This window comes from Ranitomeya imitator, chromosome 2 (assembly GCF_032444005.1).
Source record: "Ranitomeya imitator isolate aRanImi1 chromosome 2, aRanImi1.pri, whole genome shotgun sequence".
In the NCBI taxonomy this organism is placed as follows: Eukaryota; Metazoa; Chordata; class Amphibia; order Anura; family Dendrobatidae; genus Ranitomeya; species Ranitomeya imitator.
In genome coordinates this window covers 237,992,126-238,013,284 of record NC_091283.1, presented here as the reverse complement: position 1 = coordinate 238,013,284, position 21,159 = coordinate 237,992,126, and the positions used below count along the sequence as shown (strand labels likewise).

The window sequence follows — 21,159 nt, the reverse complement described above, 5'->3', positions numbered from 1 at the left end:
GTCACACACAAAATGGCGCTGCCCTGTGATCCTGCTCTTTATTCTGCCCCAGGGATATTAAACCACCCAAAAGGGGAGGGGAATGGTGATGTCAGCAGTTACTGCCCCAATTTTCCAGCTAACAGTAAAGCTGGTAAGTCTAAAGGCCCCGTCACACTTAGCGATGCTAAAGCGATCCCGAGAACGATACGACCTGTCAGGGATCGTTGCTGCGTCGCTATGTGGTCGCTGGTGAGATGTCAAACAGTGAGATCTCCCCAACGACGCAGCAGCGATGCGGCGACCTGTAGCGACCTGTACAACGATGTCACATGGCAGCTATTTCATGACGATTCAGACCTCAATGAGGGACGTCCTGTCAACGAGGTCGTTGGTAAGGTGTGAAAGACAACGATCAAAAAAAGGTCCAGGCCATTCCGACACGACCAGCGATCTCACAGCAGGGGCCTGGTCGCTGCTACGTGTCAAACATAGCGAGATCGCTACTGAGGTCGCTGTTGCGTCACAAAACTTGTGACTCAGCAGAGATCTCGCTAGCGATCTCGCTTTGTGTGACGGGGGCTTTACTATAGCTGCTTGAGGTCTAAAACGGAAAATGCTCCCCCTAGTGGTCAATATATATATTTGTAAGAAAATATATAATATTTTTCATATAGAAATGTTTGCAAACAGTGCAAACATTGCATTAGTACATTTTATTTACTATTTTAAGCTTAATTTCACAAAAAAAACAAACTACAAGAAAACTGGTGGCACCTTCCCTTTAAAGATCCCTTAGATAGAAAGGTGGACATTTTCCTTAAAGGATCCTGGGAGATAACGGCCGGATCTCTGAGGCCAGCAGTGGCATCCACTTGCGCAGCCAGATATATGATGATCTGGCTGGACCAACTTGAGTCTCAGCTAAGAGAAGGAACGCCTCGAGAGAGGAGACTATTTTGGGAGCCCTTCCAACAATTCAGGAGACTGCGGCTTTTCTATCGGATTCCTCAATTGATTTAGTCAGGATGGTGGCAAGGGCAGTGGGTCTCTCCAATGTGGCCCACAGAGCGCTGTGGTTAATATGCTGGCCAGGCAATACGCAAGCAAAATCTAAACTCTGTGCCATCCCGTGTGAAGGGGAATATCTTTTTGGTTTAGTCCTGGACGAATTATTGGATAAAGCACGTGATGAGAAAAAGAGATTTCCCAACCTATCATCCTCCTCCTTCCGACATTCTTTCAGCAGGAGAGGATTCGGTCAGAGAAGACAGTCAAGGGACTGTTCTAAATGGGATGACAAGAAGAGGTACTGGCTTCATGTTCAGACGTTCATCGCAAGAATGGGAAAAAACATCCCAATGACTAGCAGCTCCAGTGGGAGGTAGATTGTCAGCCTTTTATCCAGTCTGGTCTTGTATCACCACCAGCAGTTGGATGCAGGGCGTGATATCCACAGGACTTAGACTTGAGTTCATTTCGGCTACAGGGGATAAATTCAAGATTACTCCTGTACGTCCCTCCCAGATAGAACAGTCTGCCCTAGAGACTGAGGTTGTCAAATTGTGCCAGAAAAAGGTCCTGGTGGGGGTTCCGGATTCTAAGGAGAGTAGAGGTTTTTACTCTTCCCTGTTCTTGGTTAAGAAGCCGGACAACTCTTACAGGACCTTGATCAATCTTCGGTCCCTCAATAGGTTTCGACCCTTTAAAATGGAAACAGTTGGCTCCGTAATAAAAATGTTTCAAAACTACAATGTGCCCATTGTTAGGGGTCGTCGGGTTCGTCTACGGACGATTACGAGGTAAACGCTATTTTGGGGTGCAAGGTGATACGTGGCAAAAAATTTTATTTGGTGGACTGGAAGGGTTACAGTCCTGAGGATAGGTCCTGGGAGCCTGCTGAGCACATTCGGGCTCCGCAGCTCATTGCTGCCTTTGAATGTAGCGAGGCCCAAGGAGGGGGGGTAATGTTAGGGGTCGAGTTCCTGCCTCTGCACAGGGGGAATCTCGGGCCATCTCTGCTGCAGTCTCCCATTCTTCTCCTGCCACAGTGGAGCCTGCTCAGCGGAGACGTCGATCCCAGCATCTCGCTCAGTCTGACTGTGCTAAGAGTTACTGCTGCGTTTCCTGCTTCTCCCATTGAAGTCAGTGCTGGGCAGCGGCGAGCGGACGCTTCTGGGGCTAAGTCCTGCTTTTCACATTCTGAGCATGCCCAGAGTAAGATCTCTCAGTGGAGATCGAGGGTCACATGATCAGATACTGCAGCTAAGGTCCTTGTAGCTGCTAGGACTAAATCCTGCTTTGCACTCTGAGCATGCCCAGGGCGAGATCTCTCAGTGGAGATCCAGGGTCACATGCTCAGGTGCTGCAGCACTCCATTGGTCCTTCTTTGAAAGGTCCTAAACATGCTGCAACTATTTAAGGCTCGCATGGCCGCACGGCCATGCACTAGTATCAAGTCATATATGTGCTTTGCGCCAGTGTGGTTATGTATGAGTGTGTTCAGGGACCCGGCTGAAATAAGCCCCTAGAATACCGGCTCCTCCGGTGAGGAGATTGTATGAGTGTGTTCAGGGACCCTGCTGAAATAAGCCCCTAGAATACCGGCTTCTCCGGTGAGGAGATTGCATGTAACATAACCACTGACTGCCATCAGCTTGGCAGTAAGCTTGTGCTCCTGTGAAGCTAACAGGGCGCAGTGCTTCCCTTTCACGGCTACTCTGTGGAGTAACAGAGCTAGCCTATACCGCCTAACAGTGCCGCCATTCGCTAGCAGCAGGTTCCTCCTGCACGGTGGACCCCGGGCTGCGAACGCACCTTTCTTAATAAACATCTCTATTTTCTCGGTGCGCTCCGCTAGCCCTAACAGTATACAAACGCCAGGGTCTGGCTAGTAAATGGCGGACGGTAAGCGTTTACAGCGGTACATCCAGCAGCTGGAGGGTAGGTTGGCGGCTCTCGAGCACACAACCTCAGCTGTGGATGTTACCGCAGTCGCTGTTCAGGCTGCAAGTGTAGCTACAGCCGGTTTGTCTTCTGCCACCCCTGCTCCGACTTTATCCTGTCTCCCGCTTCCAGACAGGTTTGCTGGTGACAGTAAACAATGTCGGGGATTCGTGAGTCAGTGCTCCATACATCTTGAGCTTCTGGCTGCACGTTTTCCTACGGAACGGGCGAAAGTGGGATTTATTTTATCCCTTTTATCGAGCAGGGCGTTGGAGTGGGCAACGCCGCTATGGGAGCGCAGTGATCGTGTGGTACAGAGTGCTCCTCTCTTCTTGGAAGCTCTGAAACAGGTCTTTTTGGGACCTCGTGTCACCCACGATACCGCGCTCCAATTGTTGGCTACAACCCAGGGTTCGTCCATGGTCAGCCAGTTCGCCGTCCAATTCCGGACTCTGGTCTCGGAGCTGGAGTGGTCGGATAAAGTCCTTATTCCGGTGTTCTGAAGAGGACTGGCAGACCATGTGAAGGACGCCTTGGCCACCAGGGAGATTCCCGCCACACTGGAGGAGCTTATTTCTATATCTACCCGCATCGACCTCCGTTTTAACGAGCGGAGGTTGGAGCGGGCCCAGTGTAGGCAGAGGTTTCGGCTGGCTCCCACCTTTGCCAGAACTCTAGAATCTTCCTTTCAGGCGTCCGACTCTCATGAGGCCATGGTGGTCTCTCGAGCGGGACCTAAGTCTCGGACCGCTCGAGTACCTGTGGCTTGCAGAAATTGCCAACAAGAGGGACGTTATGCCAATAAATGTCCACGGCGGTTGGGTAAACGACCGCGTCTAGTAACCCTTGGAGGAGGTTCTCTAGACACAGCGGCTTTTTCCTCCAAGCTGTCCTTCAAGGTGACAATCATATTAGGCTCTCACTCTCTAACAGTCGAGCTTTGTGTGGACTCCGGAGCTGAGGGGAATTTCATGTCCTCGGCTTTTGCTCTGCGCCATGCAATACCTCTGGTGATGCTCGCCAAACCGGTGACTGTTAGAGTAGTGAACGGGTCAACACTTCCATCTCAGATCACACACCAGACTGTCCCTTTCACGTTAGCTATGTCCCCATCCCACCAGGAGATAATTTCCCTTCTTGTCCTTCCCGAGGGAATGGATGAGATTCTGCTGGGAATACCCTGGCTCCGTTTCCACTCCCCACATATTGAGTGGTCCTCTGGGAGGATATTGGGTTGGAGTGAATCCTGTAAGGGCAGATGTGTGAAAGAGTGCGTTCAGGTTTCTACCACTGAGATACCCGCAGATCTCTCTTCTCTCCCCAAATACTATTGGTCCTATGCAGACGTCTTCTCCAAAAAGGCTGCGGAGACCCTTCCACCTCACCGCCCCTATGACTGTCCTATAGACCTCTGCCTGGAGCAGAACCTCCTCGGGGACGTGTCTATCCCCTCTCTCTTCCGGAAACGGAGGCCATGTCCCAATACATCCAGGAGAATTTGGCAAGAGGGTTCATTAGGAAGTCAGTGTCACCAGCAGGGGCAGGGTTCTTCTTCGTGCAGAAGAAGAATGGAGAATTACGTCCTTGCATAGATTACAGGGGTCTTAACGCCATCACCGTTAAAAATAAGTATCCGCTGCCCCTGATTTCTGAGCTTTTTGATAGGTTAAGGGGAGCTAAGGTATTTACCAAATTGGATCTGCGGGGTGCTTATAACCTGATTCGCATCCGTGAGGGGGACGAATGGAAGACGGCGTTTAACACCAGAGATGGGCACTATGAGTATCTGGTGATGCCCTTCGGGCTCTGTAATGCCCCAGCCGTTTTCCAAGACTTTGTCAACGACATCTTCCGGGATATGCTTTCCACCTCGGTCGTAGTCTATCTGGATGATATTCTCATCTTTTCTCCAGATATTGACTCCCACCGGAGAGATGTTGGCAGAGTCTTCGACCTCTTACGGGCAAATTCTCTCTACGCAAAGTTAGAGAAGTGTATGTTTGAGCAGGAGTCTTTACCTTTCCTGGGCTATATCATCTCCGCCCAGGGATTGGCTATGGATCCTGCCAAACTACAGGCTGTGATGGACTGGCAAGAACCCCATTCTCTTAAAGCGGTGCAGCGCTTTATGGGGTTCATTAATTATTACCGCCAGTTCATTCCCCACTTCTCAACTTTGGTAGCTCCCTTGGTAGCCCTCACCAAGAAGGGAGCAAATCCCAAATTGTGGTCTGAAGAGGTCTCCAGGGCCTTTTCTTCTATTAAGTCCCGTTTTGCTAGCGCTCCCATCCTACATCGTCCCGATGTTGATAAGCCGTTCATAATGGAGGTGGATGCCTCTTCCGTTGGTGCTGGAGCAGTCCTCTTCCAAAAGGATGCTCAGGGTCCGAAGAATCCATGCTTCTTCTTCTCCAAGACTTTCACACCTGCAGAGAGGAATTATTCCATTGGGGACAGGGAGTTGCTAGCGATGAAGCTGGCTTTCTCGGAGTGGAGACATCTCTTGGAGGGGGCTCGTTTTCCCTTTCAGGTCTTCACGGACCACAAAAATTTGTTATACCTGCAAACAGCCCAGCGGCTAAATTCTCGCCAGGCCAGATGGTCCTTGTTCTTCTCCCAGTTCCACTTCACCCTTCATTATCTCGCTGGGGAGAAGAACATTTGTGCAGACGCTCTCTCTCGCTCTGTTGTGTCATCTGAGGAGGAGGGGGAGCCTCGGCTTATTGTCCCTTCAGAGAGCCTGAGAACCGTAGCGCCGGTTTCACTAGAGTCTGTGCCTCCCGGCAAGACTTTTGTGCCCATTAATTTGCGACCGGAGGTTGTCTCTTGGGCTCATTCGTCCAGGGTGGGTGGACACTTTGGGACAAAGAGGACATATGAGCTACTGGCGAGGACGTACTGGTGGCCACATATGGTCCGGGATGTCAGAGATTATATTCAAGCGTGTGTCTCCTGCGCCAAAAATAAATCTCCTCATCAAAGGCCAGCTGGGTTACTCTATCCCTTGCCGGTGGCAGATAGGCCCTGGGAGATGGTCGGGATGGGCTTTGTTTTGGGTTTACCCAAGTCTCACGGCTGTACCATCATTTGGGTCATCACCGATCATTTCTCAAAAATAGTGCATTTGGTACCGCTACCACGGTTACCTTCTGCACGGGCCTTGGCAGCGTTGTTCATAAAACACATCTTCCGCCTACATGGTATGCCAGACAAAATTGTCAGTGACCGGGGTCCCCAGTTTGCGTCTCGGTTCTGGAGAGAGCTTTGTCGTCTTCTCAGCATTGAGTTGAATCTCTCTTCCGCATATCATCCCGAGACGAATGGGTTGGTAGAGAGGGCCAACCAGACCTTGGTCACATACCTGCGACATTTTGTTTCAGCCAGGCAGGATGACTGGGCATCCTTGCTATCGTGGGCAGAGTTTGCACTGAACAATGCCGTAGCTGACTCCACTGGACAAACCCCATTCCTCCTCAACTATGGTCAGCATCCGCGGGTACCTGTGCCTATGCCCGTGTCTTCCGCCGACTTCAGGGTGGCAGACTGGGCTGTGGAGGCACGGGATATTTGGGACCGCACTCAGGATGCCATTCGGGCCTCCAAAGAGAGATTGAGGTCCTCCGCCGATGCACATCGGCGCCCCGCTCCGACCTTTGCTCCTGGCGACTTGGTGTGGCTCTCCGCCCGTAACATCAGGCTGCGAGTTGAGTCCACTAAGTTTGCTCCTCGCTACTTGGGTCCATTCAAGGTCCTCGAACAGGTTAATCCTGTGGTCTATCGTTTGGCCCTTCCGCCACGCCTGGGTATCACCGACACCTTTCATGTGTCCCTCTTGAAACCCGTGTATATGTCCCGGTTTTCCGAGTCATCTGCTGGGAAATCGGGTTCGTCTACGGACGATTACGAGGTAAACGCTATTTTGGGGTGCAAGGTGGTACGTGGCAAAAAATTTTATTTGGTGGACTGGAAGGGTTACGGTCCTGAGGATAGGTCCTGGGAGCCTGCTGAGCACATTCGGGCTCCGCAGCTCATTGCTGCCTTTGAATGTAGCGAGGCCCAAGGAGGGGGGGTAATGTTTGGGGTCGAGTTCCTGCCTCTGCACAGGGGGAATCTCGAGCCATCTCTGCTGTGGTCTCCCATTCTTCTCCTGCCGCAGTGGAGCCTGCTCAGCGGAGACGTCGATCCCAGCGTCTCACTCAGTCTGACTCTGTGCTAAGAGTTACTGCTGCGTTTCCTGCTTCTCCCATTGAAGTCAGTGCTGGGCAGCGGCGAGCGGACGCTTCTGGGGCTAAGTCCTGCTTTTCACATTATGAGCATGCCCAGAGTAAGATCTCTCAGTGGAGATCGAGGGTCACATGATCAGATACTGCAGCTAAGGTCCTTGTAGCTGCTAGGACTAAATCCTGCTTTGCACTCTGAGCATGCCCAGGGCGAGATCTCTCAGTGGAGATCCAGGGTCACATGCTCAGGTGCTGCAGCACTCCATTGGTCCTTCTTTGAAAGGTCCTAAACATGCTGCAACTATTTAAGGCTCGCATGGCCGCACGGCCATGCACTAGTATCAAGTCATATATGTGCTTTGCGCCAGTGTGGTTATGTATGAGAGTGTTCAGGGACCCGGCTGAAATAAGCCCCTAGAATACCGGCTCCTCCGGTGAGGAGATTGTATGAGTGTGTTCAGGGACCCTGCTGAAATAAGCCCCTAGAATACCGGCTTCTCCGGTGAGGAGATTGCATGTAACATAACCACTGACTGCCATCAGCTTGGCAGTAAGCTTGTGCTCCTGTGAAGCTAACAGGGCGCAGTGCTTCCCTTTCACGGCTACTCTGTGGAGTAACAGAGCTAGCCTATTCCGCCTAACAGTGCCGCCATTCGCCAGCAGCAGGTTCCTCCTGCACGGTGGACCCCGGGCTGCGAACGCACCTTTCTTAATAAACATCTCTATTTTCTCGGTGCGCTCCGCTAGCCCTAACACCCATTCATTCAGATTATCAACGCTTCTTGAGAGTAGCTGTCTCCATAGATGGCATAGTCCTGCATTTCCAGTATAGAGCTTTCCTCTTTGGCCTTCCAGCAGCACCACAGGTCTTCACGAAACTAATTTCTGAAGTTATGGCCGATCTTCAAGAGTCGGAGATCTTGATTATCCCATACTTAGACGACTTCTTAATTTTAGGCAATTCGGCAGACCATTGTCTTTCCCAGTTAAAAAGGTCTATATCCACTCTAGAACACTTGGGTTGATTGATGAACTCTGAAAAATCCCGGTTACAACCTTTGAGGGTCCAGCAATTTCTCAGCCTCATTTTAGATTCAGAAAATCAAGCCCATATGGGGGATATGGTGGTCCAGGGACAATGGGATTCCCAGGTGGAAAGCTCATCTAATCTGAAGGAACTGTCAGGAGCTGTCAGTTAAAAAAAACTCCCTTGTATACCTGCAGGGTCACTATGTCAGAATCCTCTCAAACAACCTTTTTGGAAGTGCATTTGGACAGCAAGGTGGATTGCTGTTAAGGGAACTAGAAAAAAAAAAAATCTTTAAATCTTCAGCATAGCGAGTGTGGCCTGAGCGTAAGTGTGAACGGCGGTAAATGTGTGACTTGTGATTCAGTGAAGAGGTATTTGGAAAGCCTTTAACAAATACCTGTGTGAATTGGTGTGAGTTGCTGAATTGGGGGTAGCTATATTCATAAGGGGTTAACTTAGGGTGGGGGCTCATAATTAAGGGTTTATAAGGGGCAGCTGTTTGGGGCTCCAGTCCTTTTTGGAAGTGCATTTGGACAGCAAGGTGGATTGCTGTTAAGGGAACTAGAAAAAAAAAAAATCTTTAAATCTTCAGCATAGCGAGTGTGAGCGAGCTGAGTATGACCTGAGCGTAAGTGTGAATGGCGGTAAGTGTGACTTGTGATTCAGTGACTTTGGATTCATGGAGTTTCCAAGGGAGGAATTACTGAATTGCTGTCTGTTTTTTATTAATACTTTGTATTTATTTTTTATTTTTTTTATTGAACTGTTCTTTCTGGTGCAATCCCCATTAGGAAATCTGCTCCACTCTTGTTAATGCCATCCAGTGCACATCTTGCCACATGTATGCAGTCCTTGAGCAGCCGATCGAGGGTGCATACTGCTGTGCGAGATGTGAGCACGTTGTGCATTTGGAAACCCAGATTCTGACTCTAAATGTGCAGCTGGCAACACTGAGATCCATAGACAATATGGAGAGGAGTCTTCTGCTCACGGAGCAGACGCTCAATGGGATAGATGAGGCGGGGGATGGTAGGATGGAGCTGCAGGACAATGAAGTAGCAAGCTGGGTGACAGTTAGGAAGCAGGGTAGAGGGAAGAGTGCCAGGGAGGCTAGTCCTGATCTGGAACACCCCAATAAGTTTGCGAAGTTGGCGGATGAGGGGGGTGCCAGTACAGGGGTAGCACTGCTGCAGCCAGGCATGTCCTCTGAAAGCCGGAGGAGTGACTGCTCCAGTAAGGAGGGAAATAGGAGAGCAGGGCAGGCCAGACAGGTGCGGGTAGTGGGCGACTCAATTATTAGGGGAACAGGGCAATCTGTCACAAAGACAGGGATCGTCGAACGGTGTGCTGCCTACCTGGCGCTCGAGTCCGACACATCGCTGATCGGGTGGACAGATTATTGGGAGGGGCTGGTGAGGACCCAGCGGTCATGGTGCACATTGGCACTAATGACAAAGTTAGAGGTAGCTGGAAGGTCCTTAAAGATGATTTCAGGGAATTAGGCTGCAAGCTGAAAGCAAGGACCTCCAACGTGGTATTTTCCGAAATACTGCCTGTACCACGTGCCACGCCAGAGAGGCAACGGGAGATTAGGGAGGTTAATAAGTGGCTCAAGAATTGGTGTAGGAAAGAGGGGTTTGGGTTCCTGCAGAACTGGGCCGACTTCTCAGTTGGCTACAGGCTCTACGCTAGGGACGGGCTGCACCTCAATGGGGAGGTGCAGCTGTGCTGGGGGAGAAAATGGCTAGAAGGTTGGAGGAGTGTTTAAACTAGGAATTGGGGGGGAGGGTATTCATTTTATAGGAGGGGAAGGTAGTGCAGATAGAGACCTGGGCACAAATAAGGAAGATGGGGGTGGCGGTGGCATGGGGGTTGGGGTTAGAACAATTAATAATTTAAGAAAGAACAGAGGTACAGAGAGATACATAAAGTGCATGTATACTAATGCCAGAAGCCTCGCCAACAAAATGGAGGAATTAGAACTAATGTTGTTGGAGCATAATTATGACATGGTGGGGATATCTGAGACATGGCTGGATGAGAGCCATGACTGGGCTGTTAACTTGCAGGGCTATAGCCTGTTCAGAAATGACTGTACAGATAAGCGAGGGGGATGGGTGTGTCTGTATGTAAAATCGTCCTTAAAACCCATCCTGCGTGATAATATAGGTGAATTTAATGAAAATGTAGAATCCCTGTGGGTGGAGATAAGGGGAGGGGGAAAAAATAATAAATTACTGATAGGGGTTTGTTATAAATCTCCAAAAATAATGGAAGCAATGGAGAATATCCTCGTAAAGCAAATAGATGAAGCTGCGACTCAAGGAGAAGTCATTATTATGGGGGACTTCAACTACCCTGAAATAGATTGGGGAACAGAAACCTGCAGTTCCAGCAAAGGTAATCAGTTTTTGACAACTATGAGAGACAATTACCTTTCACAACTGGTTCAGGACCCAACAAGAAGGGGGGCACTGCTAGACCTAATATTAACCAACAGGCCAGACCGCATAGCAAATATAAGGGTTGGGGGTCACTTGGGAAATAGCGATCACAACATAATAAGTTTTCATGTATCCTTTAACCCCTTACCGGCATCGGACGTACTATACCGTCCGATGCTGGCTCCCCTGCTTTGATGCAGGGCTCCGCGGTGAGCCCGCATCAAAGCCGGGACATGTCAGCTGTTTTGAACAGCTGACATGTGCCCGCAATAGGTGCGGGCAGAATCGCGATCTGCCCGCACCTATTAACTAGTTAAATGCCGCTGTCAAACGCAGACAGCGGCATTTAACTACCGCTTCCGGCCGGGCGGCCGGAAATGACGTCATCGCCGACCCCCGTCACATGATCGGGGGTCGGTGATGCTTGTATATTGTAGCCATAGAGGTCCCAGAGACCTCTATGGTTACTGATGAGCGGTGGCTGTGAGCGCCACCCTGTGGTCGGCGCTCACAGCACACCTCCATTTCTGCTACATAGCAGCGATCAGCAGATCGCTGCTATGTAGCAGAGCCGATCGTGCTGTGCCAGCTTCTAGCCTCCCATGGAGGCTATTGAAGCATGGCAAAAGTTAAGAAAAAAAGTTTAAAAAAATGTGAAAAAAATAAAAAAAACATAAAAGTTTAAATCACCCCCCTTTCGCCCCAATCAAAATAAATCAATAAAAAAAATATCAAATCTACGCATATTTGGTATCGCCGCGCTCAGAATCGCCCGATCTATCAATTAAAAAAAAGTATTAACCTGATCGCTAAACAGCGTAGCGGGAAAAAAATTAGAAACGCCAGAATTACGTTTTTTTGGTCACCGCGACATTGCATTAAAATGCAATAACGGGCGATCAAAAGAACGTATCTGCACCAAAATGCTATCATTAAAAACGTCATCTCGGCATGCAAAAAATAAGCCCTCAACTGACCCCAGATCATGAAAAATGGAGACGCTACGAGTATCGGAAAATGGCGCAATTTTTTTTTTTTTTTTTTTTTTTAGCAAAGTTTGGAATTTTTTTTCACCACATAGATAAAAAATAACCTAGTCATGTTAGGTGTCTATGAACTCGTACTGACCTGGAGAATCATAATGGCAGGTCATTTTTAGCATTTATTGAACCTAGCAAAAAAGCCAAACAAAAAACCAATGTGGGATTGCACTTTTTTTGCAATTTCACCGCACTTGGAATTTTTTTCCCGTTTTCTAGTACACAACATGCTAAAACCAATGATGTCGTTCAAAAGTACAACTCGTCCCGCAAAAAATAAGCCCTAACATGGCCAAATTGACGGAAAAATAAAAAAGTTATGGCTCTGGGAAGGAGGGGAGCGAAAAACGAACACGGAAAAACGAAAAATCCCCCGGTCATGAAGGGGTTAAAAAGATGTGTAGTAGAGGGGTTACAAGGACACTAAACTTCAGGAGGGCAAATTTCCAACGGATGAGAGAGGATCTTGGTGCAATTAACTGGGACAATATCCTGAGACACAAAAATACACAAAGAAAAGGGGAGACGTTTATTAGCATCCTGGATAGGACCTGTGCACAGTATATACCGTATGGGAATAAACATACTAGAAATAGGAGGAAACCAATATGGCTAAATAGAGCTGTAAGGGGCGCAATAAGTGACAAAAAGAAAGCATTTAGAGAATTAAAGGAAGTAGGTAGTGAGGAGGCATTAATTAAATACAAAAAATGAAATAAATTCTGTAAAAAGCAAATCAAGGCAGCAAAGATTGAGACAGAGAGACTCATTGCCAGAGAGAGTAAAAATAATCCTAAAATATTCTTCAACTACATAAATAGTAAGAAACTAAAAAATGATAGTGTTGGCCCCCTTAAAAATAGTCTGGGTGAGATGGTGGATGAGGAAAAAGCCAATATGCTAAATGACTTTTTTTCATCATTATTTACACAAGAAAATCCCATTGCAGACAAAATGTCTAGTGATAAAAATTCCCAATTAAATGCCACCTGCTTAAGCCAGCAGGAAGTGCGGCGGCGTCTAAAAATCACTAAAATTGACAAATCTTCGGGCCCGGATGGGATACACCCTCGAGTACTGCAGGAATTAAGTACAGTCATTGATAGACCATTATTTTTAATCTTTAAAGACTCCATAATAACAGGGTCTGTGCCACAGGACTGGCGTATAGCAAATGTGGTGCCAATATTCAAAAAGGGGACAAAAACTGAACTCGGAAATTATAGGCCAGTAAGCTTAACCTCTACTGTGGGTAAAATCCTGGAGGGCATTCTAAGGGATGATATACTGGAGTATCTGAAGAGGAATAACCTCATGACCCAGTATCAGCACGGGTTTACTAGGGACCGTTCATGTCAAACTAATTTGATCAGTTTCTATGAAGAGGTAAGTTCCGGATTGGACCAAGGGAACCCAGTGGATGTAGTGTATATGGACTTTTCAAAAGCTTTTGATACGGTGTCACACAAAAGGTTGATACATAAAATGAGAATAATGGGGATAGAAGAAAATATGTGCAAGTGGGTTGAGAGCTGGCTCAGGAATAGGAAACAAAGGGTGGTTATTAATGGAGCACACTCGGACTGGGTAGCGGTTAGCAGTGGGGTACCACAGGGGTCAGTATTGGGCCCTCTTCTTTTTAACATATTTATTAATGACCTTGTAGGGGGCATTCAGAGTAGAATTTCAATATTTGCAGATGACACTAAACTCTGCAGGGTAATCAATACAGAGGAGGACAATTTTATATTACAGGATGATTTATGTAAACTAGAAGCTTGGGTTGATAAATGGCAAATGAGCTTTAATGGGGATAAATGTAAGGTCATGCACTTGGGTAGAAGTAATAAGATGTATAATTATGTGCTTAATTCTAAAACTCTGGGCAAAACCGTCAATGAAAAAGACCTGGGTGTATGGGTGGATGACAAACTCATATTCAGTGGCCAGTGTCAGGCAGCTGCTACAAAGGCAAATAAAATAATGGGATGCATTAAAAGAGGCATAGATGCTCATGAGGAGAATATAATTTTACCTCTATACAAGTCACTAGTTCGACGACACTTAGAATACTGTGCACAGTTCTGGTCTCCGGTGTTTAAGAAAGACATAGCTGAACTGGAGCGGGTGCAGAGAAGAGCGACCAAGGTTATTAGAGGACTGGGGGGTCTGTTATGACCTGGTGGTCAGGACAATAATGGACCTGGTGGTTAAGAGCACATGGAATGACCTGGTAGTTACTGATAATAAAGGACGAGCTCTGGGACGTGGGAACTCTGCTGACCGCAATCCCTAATCCTATCACACACACTAGAAATAGCCGTGGATTGCTCCTAACACTCCCTATGCAACTCGGCACAGCCTAAGAAACTAGCTAGCCCTGAAGATAGAAAAATAAAGCCTACCTTGCCTCAGAGAAATTCCCCAAAGGAAAAGGCAGCCCCCCACATATAATGACTGTGAGTAAAGATGAAAATACAAACACAGAAATTAAATAGATTTAGCAAAGTGAGGCCCGACTTACTGAACAGACCGAGGATAGGAAAGGTAGCTTTGCGGTCAGCACAAAAACCTACAAAAAGACCACGCAGAGGGCGCAAAAAGACCCTCCGCACCGACTCACGGTGCGGAGGCACTCCCTCTGCGTCCCAGAGCTTCCAGCAAGCAAGACAAAACAAAATAGCAAGCTGGACAGAAAAATAGCAAACCAGAGAAAAACAGGCAGGCACTTAGCTTCTACTGGGAAGACAGGTCACAAGAACGATCCAGGAGTGAACAAGACCAATACTGGAACATTGACAGGTGGCCTGGAGCAAAGATCTAAGTGGAGTTAAATAGAGCAGCCAGCTAACGAATTAACCTCGTCACCTGTGGAAGGAAACTCAGAAACACCCACAGCCACCAGAGGAATTCCATGGATAGAACCAGCCGAAGTACCATTCATGACCACAGGAGGGAGCCCGACAACAGAATTCACAACAGGGGTCTGCAATATCAAGATAGGTTATTACACTTTGGGCTATTTAGTTTGGAAAAACGAAGACTAAGGGGTGATCTTATTTTAATGTATAAATATATGAGGGGACAGTACAAAGACCTTTCTGATGATCTTTTTAATCATAGACCTGAAACAGGGACAAGGGGGCATCCTCTGCGTTTGGAGGAAAAAAGGTTTAAGCATAATAACAGACGCAGATTCTTTACTGTAAGAGCAGTGAGACTATGGAACTCTCTGCCGTATGATGTTGTAATGAGTGATTCATTACTTAAATTTAAGAGGGGACTGGATACCTTTCTGGAAAAGCATAATGTTACAGGGTATATACACTAGATTCCTTGATAGGGCGTTGATCCAGGGAACTAGTCTGATTGCCGTATGTGGAGTCGGGAAGGAATTTTTTTCCCCAATGTGGAGCTTACTCTTTGCCACATGGTTTTTTTTTGCCTTCCTCTGGATCAACATGTTAGGGCATGTTAGGTTAGGCTATGGGTTGAACTAGATGGACTAATAGTCTTCCTTCAACCTTAATAACTATGTAACTATGTAACCAAGTGACAGTAACCTATATCAACCACCAAGGTGGGACCCGATCCGAGGCTCTGAATGAAGTAGCGGAACGCCTTTTTCCAGACAGTAGAAAATTTTCTATTTTTGACAGCGCTTCACATAAGAGGAAAAGACAACACCACAGCAGATTTTCTAAGCCGCAACATGCTGAGGCAGGGAGAGTGATGTCTGAATGGAGCTATCTTCACCCAGATTGTCCACATGTGGGGTCAACCGGACATAGACCTTTTGCCACCAGAAAAAAACAGAAAAGTAAAACAATTCTGTTCTCTCAACCCCAGGGAAGAGCCCCATATGGTGGACGCCTTCCTACAAAAGTGGGATTTCAATCTGGCCTATGCTTTCCCCTGTTGTCCCTGTTGCCTCTGGTAGTAAGGAAGATCAGAGAAGACAGGGCGAGGATTATATTAATTGCCCCATTCTGGCCCAGAAGGGCTTGGTTTTCATGGCTGAGGACAATGTCAGTCTGCGATCCCTGGGTACTTCCCGATCTTCCAGATCTTCTCATCCAGGGTCCAGTCAATCACCCATGGGTAGCAAGGCTCCACCTGATGGCGTGGAATTTGAAAAAAGCATTATTAAAGTATAAAAGATTCTCCACAATCTAATAACACACTTCTAAAAAGTAGAAAATCAGTTACAACCACAATCTATGCTAGAACCTGGAGATGATTTCTAGCCACGTATGACCTTAAAGCCAAAGAGGGGGTACCTATAGGGAAGATTCTCGAATTCTTGCAGAAGGGCCTTGAATTAGGTCTGGCTACTAGTACCCTGAAAGTATAGGTTTCGGCCCTGGTGCCCTATTTAATTATTATATCGCAAAAAATTACTGGATATCCAGATTTATTAAAGCTGCTGGCAGATCTAGGCCCATACACAGGGTTACGCGAGACCCATGGGACTTGAACTTAGCCCTTACAAACATGATGGAGGCTCCGTTTGAACCCATGGTATCTGCCTCAGTTAAGATTCTATCCCTCAAGGTAGCTTTTTTTAGTAGCTAATACATCGGTACGTATAATAAGCGATATTCAAGCACTCTCTAGAAATCCTCCTTACACACAGTTTTTGAACAACAGGGTAGTACTTAGGCCAGACCCAGCCTACTTGCCCAAGGTTGCCTCAGATCTCCACAGGACACAAGAGATAGTTCTCCCTTCCTTCCTTCCTAATCCCTCTAACCAAAAAGGAAAAAAACTACATACTTTAGATGTTAGAAGGTGTCCTGTAGAGTACCTTTCGGTCACTAATCCCTGGAAAAAAATGATGCATGGGAAAGGTGCCGCCCTTTTGTATCTGTAGGTTTCCTTTTCCTGAAAGGCAGATCCCCTCTCTCGTGGTGCTGTCATGGGCCTCCGAAAAATGCAGTTACCGGTAAGTAACTTAATGCTTTTCCTTTGACAGATGATGGACCTGAGTGGGGACTTGTTTTTGTGAGATGACAATTGGTATTATTTTCGCCTACATAGCATTGATTGTTTTTTTATTCTATACTAGCTGAAGAGCCCGGCGTTGCCTGGGCATAGTAAATATCTGTGGTTAGTTATAGCACGTCACTTCTCTTATTTTCCCATCACACCTCTCATTTTCCCAATCACATCTTTAATTTTCCCCCTCACATCTCTCATTTTCTCCCTCACACCTATCATTTTCTCCCTCACTCCTCTCATTCCCCCCTAACACTTGTCATTTCGACCTCACATCTGTCATTTTCCGATCACTCCACTATTTTCCCTCACTCCTCTCATTTTGCACTCACACCTTTTCATTTTCACCTCACACCTCTCATTTTCACCTCGGTATATACATGTTTGTCATCTCCCTTATATATAGTATACACCTGTATGTCATCTCCTGTATATAGTATATACCTGTATGTCATCTCCCCTGTATATAGTATATACCTGCTGTGTGTCATCTCCCCTGTATATAGTATATACCTGTATGTCATCTCCTCCTATATATAGTATATACCTGTATGTCATCTCCTCCTATATATAGTATATACCTGTATGTCATCTCCTTCAATATATAGTATATACCTGTATGTCATCTCCTCCTGTATATAGTATATACGTGTGTGTTCTCTCCCCTGTATATAGTATATATCTTTGTGTCATCTCATGTATATAGTATATGCCTGTATGTCATCTCCTCCTGTATATAATATATACCTGTAGGTAATCTGCTCCTGTATATAGTAAATACCTGTGTGTCATCTCCTCCTGTATATAGTATATACCTGTATGTCATCTCCTCCTGTATATAGTATGTACCTGTATGTCATCTCCTCCTCTATATAGTATATACCTGTGTCATCTCTCCTATATATAGTATATATCTGTGTGTCATCTCCCCTGTATATAGTATATACCTGTGTGATCTCCTGTATTAGACCTCATTCACACGTTATTTGCTCAGTATTTTTACCTCAGTATTTGTAAGATAAATTGGCAGCCTGATAAATCCCCAGCCAACAGGAAGCCCTCCCCCTGGCAGTATATATTAGCTCACAAATACACATAATAGACAGGTCATGTGACTGACAGCTGCCGTATTTCCTATATGGTACATTTGTTGCTCTTGTAGTTTGTCTGCTTATTAATCAGATTTTTAGTTTTGAAGGATAATACCAGACTTGTGTGTGTTTTAGGGCGAGTTTCGTTTGTCAAGTTGTGTGTGTTGAGTTGTGTGTGGCGACATGCATGTAGCGACTTTTGTGAGATGAGTTTTGTGTGGCAACATGCGTGTAGCAACTTTTTGTGTGTCGAGTTGCATGTGACAGGTTAGTGTAGCAAGTTGTGTGCAGCAAGTTTTGCGCATGGCGAGTTTTGCGCGTGGCGAGTTTTATGTGTTGTGGCTTTTGAGTATGTGCAAGTTTTGTGTGAGGCAACTTTTGCATGTGTTGCAAACTTTGTGCATGTGGCAATTTTTCCGCGTGTGCAAGTTTTGCGTGTGGCGAGTTTTCCATGAGGTGAGTTTTGCACTTGTGGAGAGTTTTGCAAGAGCCTAGTTTTTTTCATGTGGCGAGTTCTGCGCGTGGCAAGTTTTGAGTGGCGACTTTTGTGTTTCGACTTTTATGTGGCGAGGTTGGTGTATTTGTGGTGAAATGTGTGCTGAGGGTAATATGTGTTCAAGCATGTGGTAGTGTGTGGCGCATTTTGTGTGTGTGTTTATATCCCCGTGTGTGGTGAGTATCCCATGTCGGGGCTCCACCTTAGCAACTGTACGGTATATACTCTTTGGCGCCATCGCTCTCATTCTTTAAGTCCCCCTTGTTCACATCTGGCAGCTGTCAATTTGCCTCCTACACTTTTCCTTTCATTTTTTCGCATTATGTGGATAGGAGCAAAATTGTTTGGTGAATTGGAAAGCGCGGGGTTAAAATTTCACCTCACAACATAGCCTATGACGCTCTCGGGGTCCAGACGTGTGACTGTGCAAAATTTTGTGGCTGTAGCTGCGACGCCTCCAACACTTTTCCTTTCACTTTTTCCCCATTATGTAGATAGGGGCAAAATTGTTTGGTGAATTGGAAAGCACGGGGTTAAAATTTCACCTCACAACATAGCCTATGACGCTCTCGGGGTCCAGACGTGCGACTGTGCAAAATTTTGTGGCTGTAGCTGCGACGGTGCAGATGCCAATCCCGGACATACACACATACACATACACACACACACACACATACACACACACATTCAGCTTTATATATTAGATTTGGGAGGCAGAATGAACAAACAGTTGAACACCTCGCACTACTGGTTCATCAAACAAGGTTTTTTATTAGACTGTGAACTGCACTGTCTTGGTAAATAATTAAAGTTTTTTACATAGCTTGCCACTTTTATGGACAGTCTGTCTAAGTAGAAATGTTCAAAAATGTAATCTCAAGGATATTTTATTAAAAAATAATAATTGTTTTTTATTTTAGCAGATGACTGTGCCAGGAGATCAGAGGGACAGAAGACATCTTCAATTTTTACATCTGATGATCTTGAGATCCTACAGGATACAACTGAAGTGATTGCTGTTACTCCAGATATACCATCATCCATTCACAGCAAAGATCTGTCATCTGATCCCATGAAACAGGTCCGATCTTCTGATTCATTACTGACTACCAAGGAAAATCAAAGTCACAAAAGAGGCATTAAAAAACAAACTACTCCTAAAACAATGAAGTCATTTTCATGTTCAGAATGTGGGAAATGCTTTACATGGAAATCACATTTTGTTACTCACCAGAGAATTCACACAGGGGTGAAGCCTTTTTCCTGTTCAGAATGTGGGAAATGTTTTAACCTGAAATCAGTTCTTGATAGCCACCAGAGAACTCACACAGGGGTGAATCCTTTTTCCTGTTCAGAATGTGGGAAATGTTTTGACCTGAAATCGGTTCTTGATAAGCACCAGAAAACGCACATAGGGGAGAAACCTTTTTCATGTTCAGAATGTGGGAAATGTTTTCAATGGAAAATAAATCTTGATTGCCATCAGAGAACTCACACAGGGGAGAAGCCTTTTTCCTGTTCAGAATGTGGGAAATGTTTTAACCAGAAAGCGTGTCTTGATAGCCACCAGAGAACTCACACAGGGGTGAAGCCTTTTTCCTGTTCAGAATGTGGGAAATGTTTTAACTCGAAATGGGTTCTTGATGGCCACCAGAGAACTCACACAGGGGAGAAGCCTTTTTCCTGTTCAGAATGTGGGAAATGTTTTATCCGGAAATCGGTTCTTGATAGCCACCAGACAACTCACACGGGAGAGAAGCCTTTTTCATGTTCAGAATGTGGGAAATGTTTTAACCAGAAAGGGCATCTTGATAGGCACCAGAGAACTCACACAGGGGAGAAGCTTTTTTCCTGTTCAGAATGTGGGAAATGTTTTAACTCGAAATGGGTTCTTCATGGCCACCAGAGAACTCACACAGGAGAGAAGCCTTTTTCCTGTTCAGAATGTGGGAAATGTTTTAACTGGAAATCGGTTCTTGATAGCCACCAGAGAACTCACACAGGGGAGGAGCCTTTTTCCTGTTCAGAATGTGGGAAATGTTTTAAATGGAAAATAGATCTTAGTCGCCATCAGACAACCCACACAGGGGAGAAGCTTTTTTCCTGTTCAGAATGTGGGAAAGGTTTTATCCAGAAATCAGATTTTGTTAGGCACCAGAGAACTCACACAGGGGAGAAGCCTTTTTCCTGTTCAGAATGTGGGAAATGTTTTAACAGGAAAGGGAATCTCGTTAGACATAAGAGCAGTCACACAGAGGAGAAGTCTTTTTCATTTTCTTAATGTGGGAAATATTTTACTTGGAATTCAACTGTTAATAAACATCAGAGACCTCACATAGGGGAGACGCCTTTTTTTTGCTCATAATGTTGGAATCGTTTTAACCAAAATTGAATCTTCATAAAAGGGTTGTCTCTTGTCATTCCTCATGTTTGCTGACAAAAGGATAAAACTAAAGTTTATTAATTCCAAATGTAAAACTATACCCATAATTCACCCCCTGAAGGTTAGTCAGTAGGTGACTAATAGAAAAAACATGTACCCCACAGTTCAGTATATAGGGTGAGGTGACGGACACACTCTCACTCTCCAAGCCTCTCATTTCTACGGATTTCATCGTTCTCACCAAAGGCGACTCATCAGGAGACTATTTAATATTGACCTACAGTTAAGTCCATATATATTTGGACAGAGACAATATTTTTCTAATTTTGGTTATAGACATTACCACAATGAATTTTAAACAAAACAATTCAGATGCAGTTGAAGTTCAGACTTTCAGCCTTCATTTGAGGGTATCCACATTAAAATTGCATGAAGGGTCCAGGAGTTTCAGCTCCTTAACATGAGCCACCCAGTTTTTAAAGGGACCAAAAGTAATTGGACAATTGACTCCAAGGCTATTTCATGGACAGGT

At 46.0% G+C, this 21,159-nt stretch overlaps 1 protein-coding gene across 6 annotated transcripts in view; it reads left to right on the top strand.

Moving 5' to 3' along the window:
* The window catches only part of LOC138662827 (oocyte zinc finger protein XlCOF22-like), a 95,924-nt gene extending 75,346 nt beyond the window's left edge, over positions 1 to 20,578 (top strand). For 2 of the 6 annotated variants that reach the window (XM_069748795.1, XM_069748796.1), the window contains exons 7-8: positions 16,533 to 16,604; positions 19,165 to 20,578. In XM_069748795.1, coding sequence (XP_069604896.1) covers positions 16,533 to 16,604; positions 19,165 to 20,525 — 1,433 coding nt within the window. In that variant the 3' untranslated portion in view covers positions 20,526 to 20,578. The remainder of the gene's footprint in view (positions 1 to 16,532; positions 16,605 to 19,164) is intronic. The other 4 variants (XM_069748798.1, XM_069748800.1, XM_069748797.1 and 1 more) reach the window with 3 other exon arrangements.
* Positions 20,579 to 21,159: the final 581 nt, after the last annotated feature.